The sequence below is a fragment of the Helicoverpa zea genome, chromosome 2 (assembly GCF_022581195.2).
Source record: "Helicoverpa zea isolate HzStark_Cry1AcR chromosome 2, ilHelZeax1.1, whole genome shotgun sequence".
Taxonomy (NCBI): domain Eukaryota; kingdom Metazoa; phylum Arthropoda; class Insecta; order Lepidoptera; family Noctuidae; genus Helicoverpa; species Helicoverpa zea.
In genome coordinates this window covers 6,943,594-6,955,633 of record NC_061453.1, presented here as the reverse complement: position 1 = coordinate 6,955,633, position 12,040 = coordinate 6,943,594, and the positions used below count along the sequence as shown (strand labels likewise).

General features: G+C 40.0%; 1 protein-coding gene across 1 annotated transcript in view; it reads right to left on the bottom strand.

Annotated features, from left to right (window-relative positions):
- The window catches only part of LOC124637386, a 41,170-nt gene continuing 29,130 nt past the window's right edge, over window positions 1–12,040 (bottom strand). The window contains exons 2-3 of the mRNA XM_047173814.1: window positions 4,714–5,074; window positions 1–3,914 (exon numbers count right to left, since the gene is read on the bottom strand). Of these exons, the coding sequence (XP_047029770.1) occupies window positions 3,601–3,914; window positions 4,714–5,074 (675 nt within the window). The 3' untranslated portion in view covers window positions 1–3,600. The remainder of the gene's footprint in view (window positions 3,915–4,713; window positions 5,075–12,040) is intronic.

The window sequence follows — 12,040 nt, the reverse complement described above, 5'->3', positions numbered from 1 at the left end:
TTACACTATATGTACTTTTGTGAATAATAATGTACGTAAATACACATTTAAAACGCTTAATCATCGATGGACGACCCCGAAAGCCTATACTTCTGTTTGTTTTGTGCGTGTGTGTGACAGTCAACTGAGTTGCCGCGCAACCTAACGTGAGGGACTTAAAATATAGAACAGTACAACTAGTTAATTCCTGATTACGAATAATTTACATTGAATGGACTTGAGGTAAGGCGCCCGCGTCGAGCACAGGGTGGGAGTACAACGGAACGTCGGCGAGAGGACCATGACATGGCGGACAAACGAACGAGATCTCGGCAGCAGACGGAGCATGGAACTTCCTACTTCATTATTTCCTAATCTTTACTTTCCAGTTACATTTTACAGCTAAATACATACGTTTTCGTACACTGCTTTACATCAGCTTTTCGTCATATTATTTGTGCGTTAAACATTTACACTTTATTTATGTACATCAAAACATACGTATATTATTTCAAAAACATAATGCATACACTATCACCAAACGTTTAACGAAATATTAAGAATACACCCGTTACACTAAACCTAGAGAGAATGGCACGTGTTGTGTGTGTCCGCGTGCGAGTGTGCATGTGTGTGTGCATGCAGTGATGCGTGCGCCGCGTGTGCACCGATCGTCACCGCTAGTCTCACGTCTCGGGCTTTGCTCCGACATCTTCGAACTAATGCTGAGTCTGTGTCTGCGCTCAAACTGTTTCCAGGACAGACGGTGACCATTACAACGGATTGTTATTCGTCACGCTCGTGTATCGTGTAGTGGGTAAAGTATACTTGCTACAAAACATGCGTCACTTAAACCTGTAGCTAACTTGTCGACGTACGTTGCGGGGCTGTTGATTGAACGTCGTTATTGAACAGTGGACAATCAAAGGTAACAGCACTTAACATCCGAACCGAACTCCTCTCGTTTGGTCTTTTCACTATCTACTCTAATAAAGTGAACGAGTGAAGATATCGATAGTGGAGAGTGGCAACACTCACAAGAAGAAATGCACGGTCAATGTGTAAGTTTTAACGAGTGCTCGAAATTGATCCAATTAATTATGTTCTAGTAATTCATTTTCTATTACTAAATTTTAGACATTTTGATAATTTATTTATAGATACACGTAGATATCGTGAAAGAGCACCTACGTAGTAGGGCAACGATCAACTCGCAAAATGTTGCTGTTTACTTTATAAAATTTATGTGCATAAAGACCTGACTCACTGAAATGAATTTACCAGAAATTTTCCCTATTAAGATATTCTAATTAGATTCTTAGATTAATTATGAAATCAAATATTTACTTATCGTTTTGAAATTTATCAAACAATATGAATTTTCGACATGAACTTCAATTTAAGTGTTGCAATATCTGCAGTCAATTTATTGCAAATAATCGATCTCAAACTTTTTATTGTTAACATCTCTCGAACTCTAATACCTACTATAAACTCTCTTGAAGAGACTAACACTATGATTTTCAACATTTTACTTTCAACTGCGGTTACCAAAATGTGATGAGAATGCAATGGCGATACTACTCTACCCTTCGAGTGCGAGCGTTACGCGTGATGAAGGCAATGCGAGGGATGAGGGCGACGCGCCTAGCTAAACAAACAGGTTCAGTGATGCGGTGCGCCGTGCGGGGCCGCGCGCGCCCGCACGGCGCGTTCACTTGTGAGTGAAGGCACTGAGGAGCACGAACCACGTGCTCGACTGAAACAATAACGACTCACTGATCTATTGTCACGACTCTGCTCACTCTTTCTGGCATACTCTTAGTCTATATAGTAAACTCCTTACTGAAGGGGCGATTATTTAGAAATGCTATCAAAGTATTACAGATTTTGTACACGAAGTTTTGTAAACGTCGAGTGATATGAGTGTGGAGGCATCAGTATTACAGGACTACGGGGAGTCGCGCGTGGCTGCCCGCGAACATCGCACAGACAGACAAACAGATCAGCTTATATTGGAAGTTGACACAAACCAAGTCTTAAGAAGCGTTAATAGACCTTTAGCACCTTCGGTGACGACGATTAAGTATGGGAGTGGAAACAACAAACCGTTTTGACATATGTACACACGATAAAAACGTAAAAAATAACTTACTTAATATTATTATCATTTATTTGAATACAACAACTACATGCCTTCCGACGGCAATATTCTCAACAAATGTTCATTCAATAAAGTCTTAATAACCATTAAATTATGTTTTCATCACATAATATTTAACGATACTCTTCTAATATTCTTCAAAAATAAAACAAAACTAACAAATGTTGTTACCTATAAATGTTGAAACAACAATACGATGAAGGTCATTTTACCATTATCAATAGTCGACACGATATACATATACAATAATATATATTAAAAATCAATTCATATAAAAATCATTTTCAACCATTCTGTATTACCAAAATGTTAGATCATAAGACGGAATATATTACATATAACTTTCATTATATGCATTATTCATAATATTTTACTTCTTACAAAACAACAACTACTTTATTAATCCTATATTATTTCATTTATACATAATCATGTAATCACTATTAATTAGGCGTTGACGTGCGTGCGGGACCGCGCCGCGGCGCCAGCGACGGTCGGGCTGTGAGCCCCGCGCTGTCGCCGCGGCGCCCACCTCGCTGCACTAGTGCAACATTACAAAAATAACTCTCTAAGAAACCATCCTCCTTTACGAGTATACCTACCTATTGTCACATGTTCAAAAGAGTAGAGTGCTCTCGTCCGGGCCGTGTTCCCGAAACTTGTCGCCTCAACTTTGTGCGTTAGCGGTACTAACTGAGGTACGGTAAGTAATTCCAGACGCGAGGTCTACTCTTTATCCCACGGCGAATGAGGATGCTGAGAATCCAAACCTGTCAAAGCTTGTGATTTTGGCGCGCATGTAATATATTATGTATAAGTATTTTATTGCATCAGGTGTCTGGTCTACATAATAATGTTGTAAAACAGTATCATCACACGATCCCTAACACAAAATACGCTTCGTACATATATGTAGCTATGTATGTACATTGATTCAAACTTTTTTAGCGACCTTTATGGAGTTTTGCTTCTTAACGATTTCGTGTAAAATATTGCTTTTCTTCATGAAGGTACACAAAACTAGATCAGCGTATAGAACTCAAACTGTGTGCCTTATGAACAATGTATCTGTAAAACACTATGTAAAATATACGCAACATCTTCGCTTAACGCAAAACATGTAATCTTTGTTTACAAATCGTGCCAAAAATATTAACATATTGGCCGGAACATCGGCAAACAGCGCTTACGAGATAAATGCATAAAGTAACTGATGAGTGAACATTTGGTGTTTCCATGTTTCGGGTGTAACCAACGAGCGGACACAAATATGAACTTAGAGTGTGTATGAAGTCCGCGGCGGAGGTGCGGCGGCGCGCGCTCCGCCGCCGCGGACCCGTCCCTCGTCGGCCTCGTAACCGCACGCTATTTATTATAATAAGTTCTGCACTAACAGAGGTTCTGATCGCAGGTCGGCGATCGCGGGACGCGCGGATGCGACGCACGTTAACGTAAAACTATAACCTCGAATCGCGCACTTTCACTAAACGCGTGGGGTCGGTCCAGTGGGTCCGTGCGTGCGCGGCCAGGCCGAGCAGCAGCAGCGCCAGCGGCGCGCGCGGGCGCGGCGCGGCGGCCGCCTGGTAGGGCACCGCGCAGCCCGCGCCGCGCTCCTCCACCGGCGGACAGCGCTCCGCGTCCGGCCGCGCCGCCTCGCTCAGCCGCGCCTCGCACCGGTAGCACAGCCGCCCCTCGCAGTACCAGTAGCAGCACTCGTCCCACCCGTAGTTGGACTTGTTCGCCTGCGCACCCGTCTCCGGGATGCGCGGGTCTGAAATCAGGCGTCACACTGCATCAAATCAACTGTACTAAACTATGCATTGTAACCAATTAATTGTGAATTAAAACCAAACTGAATTCTGTAAAAAGCATACAAACACTCGAGCAGCTCATACGATTCTAGAACAGTTGCCAGAATATAAAGTGGAAGGAAAGTTAAACTGAAAAGTGCAAAGCAACAATTGGTCAGAGACAAAGACTTCTACGAACACAAAGAAAAATAAAGTAGCTTGCAACTCGCCAGAGGTAGTGTTTGCTTTGTGCTCTATCGTTTTGAACTGTGGCCAAGCCATAGCGGAAGGCTAATTGCACCTAATCTGGAACCCCGTTGATCATTCCACATATTATTTAAGTGTGCAGAATAATGCTCATGAATTTCATATAAATATCCTGACGCAAAGTAGTCTTATTAAGCTTACATTATCTAATCACGTAATGGGTTATATTCAGTAAACAACTTATATTCAATGATAAGTCTTTTTTAATGGCTTTGTAAAGAAGTACCTACAGTAGAAGAAGCCTTCTATTTCTGCCTCTTGGTCTAGATTTCTTGGATTATCGTTCCAGGATTTGGTTAAACAGTTGTTTTAGACATACCTCTTCTGCATATCACGTATATTGGCTAATATCAGCCTTTTAATACCTACACAGAAAAAAATATTCAAGACCTGAAAAGAATATCTGTAAAGGTCACTAATGAATAGTTTAATGTGACGTGGAAGTAGTAAACCATTTGCATTGGCAAACACAGTCTGCTTAGAAATGGTAGGTCTGACAGGATGCTAACTCACCGAGACATAGGAACGTTGGCTCGCCGGCGTATTGTGTGGGGTATGCGGGCGCGCGATCCGCCGGCAGGAAGTAGGGGCAGTGTTGCTCGACGAGCTGGCAGACGGAAAGGCAAGGCTTGAGGCGGACGATGGGCCGGCCGGGCCCCGCGGCGGCGGCGCGCACCCATCGGCCCACGACGCCGCCCGCGCCGCCGCGCCGCCGGTCCAGGTGCCCCACGCGCTCCAGGTGGCGCGCGTGCCACCGCGCCGCGTGCTCGGCGGGCGCGCGCCGCGACCTGCCGCCCTCCTCGTTGCCCTCCTCCGCCCCTTCTTCCACCCACAGTGGCACCATTGTACTGCACGCCCAACGTCGATAAGTCTCCTGAAATATAACATACATTTTGTTCACAACTGTCCAGAAAAATCAATAGAAATTTGATTATCATCGATATCTTGTAAAAAATATAACAAAGCAAGTGGATATAAGCAAGTAGTTTATTCTGATCCGTGACATAGAACTGCGGGCACAGAGATCCAGTAGGCGATAACGGATCGGAAGGCGGAGCGGTAATCGCCGATCCAATAGATGAAGAGATACGGGCTCCGCGAGTAGCAGCGCCAAGCGACTCCCATCTGAGTAATCTATGACGATGTCATCTACACGAAGCCGTTTTAATGCTTTAGGAAATGATTTAAAGCGAAAGAAAATATGTTCTTTACAATCATTGAAAAGGTAACTTTTACAAAACGTGAAGTCAGGCATTTAACGGGAATTGATATAAGAAGAGAAATATCGGTTTGTGTTTTCAAACATAGGGAATTCAGATTCCAAGATTTAGTTAGTAAGTTGTCAGTAGCCATCCAATAAAATTGTTAAAAATCGGATTATCAGCCTGGGCGGCTTTTCTCGAAGGAAACCAACCAGCAAATATAGTTGCACGCTCTATTCATTCACTCAGGAGAGTAGGAACGTCCAGTCATTCTCAAGTTTTCTTAGTACCCTCGAAGTGATTTCGACCCTACCCGCAAATCAAAGGCAGATCACAATATCAATTACATCTAGTAAAATTTTCAGGGAATATGTGCTTTGAGCGGTGTCAAGCCTGTTTAATTTATAAATAAACCGTTCAAACAGTAAAATAAATCGATTAGCAATATGAGGGTCTGCCTTTTTAAGCCCATAGGCAAAAAAACATACTCTGAATGAAATACACATAAGTAAAAACAGTAGTAGTTATTAATGGATTAAACCCATGCAATTCACACACGATTTTTTCTATTTTTGAAAAGAAGCCTCATTTTATTCGTATTTTAGATAACAATCGCTAGTGCTCCTAAACTTATAGTTGGTCGGTCTCGGGCGCACGGTGACAGCGGCGGCCGCGAGACCCTTATCACTTTTATCATGACAGCATTTTTCATTCCCGCAGGAAATCTCGCTCACTAAGCTAGTGATTAATTAGTTATCAAGCCTAAGTGGTATTCATGGCGCATGTATGAAAGGTAGGATGCAGTGTTATTGCGAAAACCTCCCCCTAGTACGTGGAACAAACAGTCATCGTAAATCAAGTGAGCTTACAGGCGCGGCTGATGACAATGGAACAACTACATACTATCATGATATACGTGGATACAGTCTATGACAGCGAAGAGCTAATACTGTTCAAAATTATTCACAGTAGAAGATACACTAGTTAACATTATTGATGCTCTCCAACTCATGCACGTGCATTTTTGTTAGTTCCATCGGTAAAACAAATATTTTCATGTAGGCTTGTAACCTACATGCGAGAAAACCCACAATCCATGCAGAAGTTTCAAATTAAAATATAACAACAATTTGTCCTGAAACCTTAATTAACGTCCCTTAATTAGCGTAATGAATACACAAAACACTAATGACATTACGTATTATGTAATACAAATATTGTGTAACCGTTAGCGGCCGACATATAGGTGTAATGTCGTCATTGTATCGCATAATTGATGTTGCACGTTAGTCGGGGATGCCCCAATTAACGCACCCCGATCGCTTAATATCCAATACAATGCCCTTTTACGACCATTCGTTCATCTAGCACCTCGTTGACACTGCAGTCAGCCTATAAACATTCACGAAATGTTTTTGACTTATTTGTTAACAGCAAATTGCAATAAATATCAACCCATTTCATTTGTAACCCACAATCTCCAAATGTTACAAGAACAATGTATTTATACTACCTACTCAGTGCTAAGTAGAGTCGGATTTAGACCGACTGTTATCCTAAGTACTTTTTGCCTTAATTAAGCAGAAGACGCTTTACATAATTTTATGTAAAACAGATTTGTGAACCTCTGCGTATCACGCAAACGTTACCAATATCCGTAAATGGTTGCGTGTTCTATATTCAGCTCAAGTAACTTCAGTCACGCTTTGGATATCGTTACAGAATAGAAGGGACTATAAATTGCCTGTACCTATTTTGTAATTTGTTTGCCCTTAAAAGAAGTGGATATGATATAGGTAGATGAATGTGTAGGGCACTATCCTCTACGTCTCCAAGGAGGAACATCATAATAATATTTTCTAATCACGTAATGTTGGGTGTTGCGGCGCGCGGTGTGCCCGGGCGTCTAACAAATCAGAACAAATGAACATCATGTCAAGCAACGTCGTCTCAGCGGGCGCCGGTGCCTCGATCCAACGCCGCGGGGTGAGGAGCCGGGGGGAGGGGTGACCGCCTCCAACCCTATATCCAATCAATCATAGAGTGGGCGCGATGTGTCGCTCGATAACCGCATCCATGTGTGCTTTCTGTTTATACTATTACCTTTAAATAAGCCAAGACTAAACGGACCGTTACATTTCATGTCATTAGTTATTATTGGATTGTCAGCTTTATAGTTCAGGAGATTTTTCACGTTTTTTATTTATAAGAAAAGCTAGTAAGAAAACGTTGTTTTTGGATTTCATTCGTAGATTAGATCAGTAATTTTCTTTAGAGTCTATTTAATAAGAAAAGCTTTGAATACATACGTACGAACAAAAGAAACAACAACGTTGTACAAAATAAAGTTCAATCATGGCAATTGATTGAACAAATGGCAGTTCATTCACAAAAGCATTGGATTTTTGATGACCAAAGAAAAATCATCTGCAAGATAAATGAGAATTTTCGTATACATTTTCCTTCTAAAATAAAGGGTTTCGTGAAATTCCTGTGACATTTAAGTGGAACCTTCCGATACACTTATAAACCTGTGACGTTAGTGGAATTGACGGAAATAGCATATAGTGGTAAAAGGTTTAGCCAATCAGTAAGGTGGGGTAGCCAATCGATGAGGAGAATGCTTTAAAAGAGACTAAACTTGAGGTTTATGAACTTCAAAGTATGTGTTGGTTAATTGGTTGAAAACCATAGTATGTCATTGGTTTTATTGTTTCAAAAAGACACCTATATACTTCTTAATTTTTCCATCCCAAGAACTGTTTAACTACCGGAAAATTCGTTATGGTACATAAGCATCTTTATTTTCATTTACCTGTAAAGGTAATGAAAGGGGTCTTGAAATAATCACTGACTTTCAAGTAAATAAATATGTTTACGATTGTAAGTGTCCTCCTATGTTAAAATGACATTATGTGAAAGGTTTACGTTAATTATTTTCTAAATTATTCTATTAGGAAAGAATTGAGCCATTAATTTCTGTTCGAGTTAGGTCGGTTATCGGCCCAGTGACCTCGTAAGCCGATTAACAACCGCATCTATATTGTACAATGTATGGCCAATACCGCCGGATGACTCACTCGCTATGATAAATACATTACGTACTAATAGTTCTCTGTCTGCACACACATCCCTCACGTCGGTATATTCTGATGAGGGGGGTTCGAATGTATTGTCACAGCCGAATATTCGGTCATTTGGAAACGCAAATGTAAGTAATAGTCACATTAGAGAATTAGCTTACACGTGTTAACGTTTCCCTTCACTTAAAAGTGGAACGTGTTTACCTATAGGTTATGAATAAATACTTATTTTCTTCAGCTGTTACTATGCACAGAAATGTAACATTGTCTTTTTATAACCGGCACATAAATATAATAACTCAAACATTTCGAAAACACTCACAATGTAGGCTAGTGCCCTTAGTTTCCAGAACATTCGCCACAAAATGTTGTTTATATGAAAATTGCACAGTTCTCCGAAAGAAATTATGCAGAACTTAACCTTACACTAAGTTATGCAAAAACTTGCAAGTTTTACGCTTTGCCGAGAATAATCAGTGTTGTTAAACTAATAGCTGGGACTTTAATTTCTTCCGTGAATAGACTACAAAGCTAGAAATAATAAACAGCTAGACTGGATGTGGGAAATGATAATAATATAAAAATATCGAGGTCCGAGTTTCGGATTTTTACAATACCTGTGGGGAATCTTAGTTTTGGAACTGGAGCAGTAGGTAGTGGTTATGTATGTCTTGAGCAACATATATTCTCGACATTTCTGAGATTTAAAGATATCATAATATATGCAGTCGGAAAGTTACAAACATTATCTATAGGGGAAAAAAATAAATCATTAAGTCATTAAAATTTTACAATGATGATGTGATAATATAAACATAACGTATGTATTGTCAATTAGGTACAAGTTAGTGTGAAATAGGGCAAACCCAAAGGGAATAAATAGACAGAATTTGACCGGAAGAAATCAAAACTCCGAGCTGATACTGAGAAATTCACGAATAACCGAAATATCTAGGGCAAAATGAAATCTAGGACACTGAACCAACGAAGCAGTTAAATAAGACGGTAATAAGAAAAGTTAAACGTACAATAGCCACCCAGAAATTTACTTAGCATATTATATTATTCTCGCCAAAACCTTTTAAGCCTTACATCCTCCTTGGTGGTTACAATAATGATTTAATCTGCAATTAATTACAGTTCAGCAGTGTTGTATTGTGGCCTATTCACCGCCCCTGACAAGGCCGTAAGCGTGGTAAAATATTGGGCCTATTATGTTCAATGTCATTGCCATCGACTCGCAAAGTATTGTTGCCATGTAGACTATCGAGAGCGTAACTATGGAAAATCAATAGTGCTGTAAAAAGAGGCATTTTGCATTTTTTATTAATTAATTGATGGATAAAAATAGGTGATGTTCTTCTCGGAAAATTACTCGAAGGAGGACAAAAAATTGAGAAACGAAAGATGGTGTTATAAGTTAACGATTAAAAACATAGAAATCACGACGATGGAAAGGAGGGTTATATGAATACACGTCTTTTCGGTTTAGCCAGCTGAATTAGGTCCATAGAATAAGCTAGTAAAGTCAAAAATATTTGTACATAAGCATAGCTAGAGGTATGTTGTAATGTATTAGTGGGAATTACAGCAGACACGCCGCTTGATGGATGAGTTCGCTGGACAAGTGTCGACTCACGGTTATCAAATCATGCTCCCCTTATAATGTGGCCTGCCATTAACGGTGCCGCCAAACAACTAAATACCCGCCCCTCCGACAAACGTATCAATTCATAATTTTATATTTATGAGGACATTTTCCTGCTCCTAATTAAGTAGGTGGCTACTTATTTTTTCATGTGTTTTTAGGATATTACGTGTACGGTATGGTGGTTTTAATTAATGGTGGTTATTATTCTTATAAATAACTTAAATATTTGTTATTTTTATAACTCGTTTAAAGCACCTGCCTGGGTTCGATTTCATGCCAGACAAGGATCAATGTAACTTTTACGGGCTAGTGGTGAAATAAAACGTTGCTTGAGACTCCGGGGCTTAAAAGTTTCAAATTGTCAATGCGACTAGAGGCAGGCGTGGGAGGTAAAACGCACATTCCTTCCTTGTAAAAGACAACAGTAAATAATCTGATGATGATGATGGTAGTATTTACATAGATGATGGAGATGGATACACACTTGTCTTGGTTTTAAGAGACATAAGAAACCAAAAACCGATCCCCAAAAATATGACAAAAACGCACAACCGAAAAGACAAAAAACTTGAAATGAAATGAATGAAACAGACGTAAAGTAATAGCCGGCATTTCAGTATAAAGAGCTAAATTAACAAAATAAACAGACAGCAAACAAACACCAGCTCCTGGCATGGAGTAATCCTCTTATCGCGTTATCCCGGCCTCGGCTGATCAGACGTTTCGTTTCCGTTACCTGCGCCGCACCGCCTCGGAAGCACTCGGGAGAACTCGGAAGTACTCGGAACTAAGATAAGCCGTTTAAAACAAAACATGTATTTGTATCCGTCCTTTATCGGGCACGGTAACAACTATTACTTGTTCTTGGAGGATATCCAACGTGTGTTGTTGTTCTATGTCTTTTAAATTCAGTTTTATGGGACTGGGATTTGTGTTTGAGGAAAGTTAAAATGTTAAAGTATTGGAATTATATTATCAATTCGTGGTTCAAAATGATGATTCGCGTCATCTACTAAGTTCCCAAATATCCCGGATGAGTTCATTGCTATCAACTGGGCATAAAAGCTAGATGACAAAAAAAAATATCTTACGATTACTCCTAAAACCATACCATTGAAATTATATCTAGTTATAAACTACTAACATATCTAACTTAGCAATCGCTTTTTCAACGACTAGATAAACAAGTCAAAATACATTTAAAATGTTTTCTCAAACCGCAACCGAAAATGGAGTTGTCTCACGAATGTTTTCCTCTCTCCAATAGAAAACAAATGGCCTTGGGTTAAAGAAAAGGCCTCGTTTTATTATTTGAGGAAAGTTTTTCTTTCTTAAAATTAATGAACTGAGTTTGACATTAAATGTGCCGGTTCTGCAGAGTATCAAATGAACAGCATTAGTTAGTCATTGATATTGATTTTATAAATAGACCTTTTGGAAACGTTGCTACCCAAACACGTCAATGATATTACTCTTCATGTATTTTAATTTTAAATATTACCAATTAATTTTATTTTTTACATATGTATCTAGACAATATGCAGTTAAATGTAAAAACAATGTCACCCGCATTGTTATTCGAAACACTGTTTGAACCAGCTATAAATGTGCGTAGAAATACTGCATACGAGGAAGTCATTATTTTTAAAATACTCTGCAGCGATATTGGATTTGAAAAGAGAAAAATGTTGCTACGCGTGAATCCGTAGCGCTACGGTCGCGACTGTGGCGTAGCGTGGCGTGGCGCGGCGTGGCGTAGCGTGGCGTAGGCCGGCCGGGCCACATCCGCAGCCTCTTAGGTGAATAGCGCTGGCAGATGTTATTGTGCTCCGGTTCCGCCCGTCGAACGAACCCCGGCCCACGCAACCATTTGTAACAATTTGTTAACTCTACTATCAAAACGG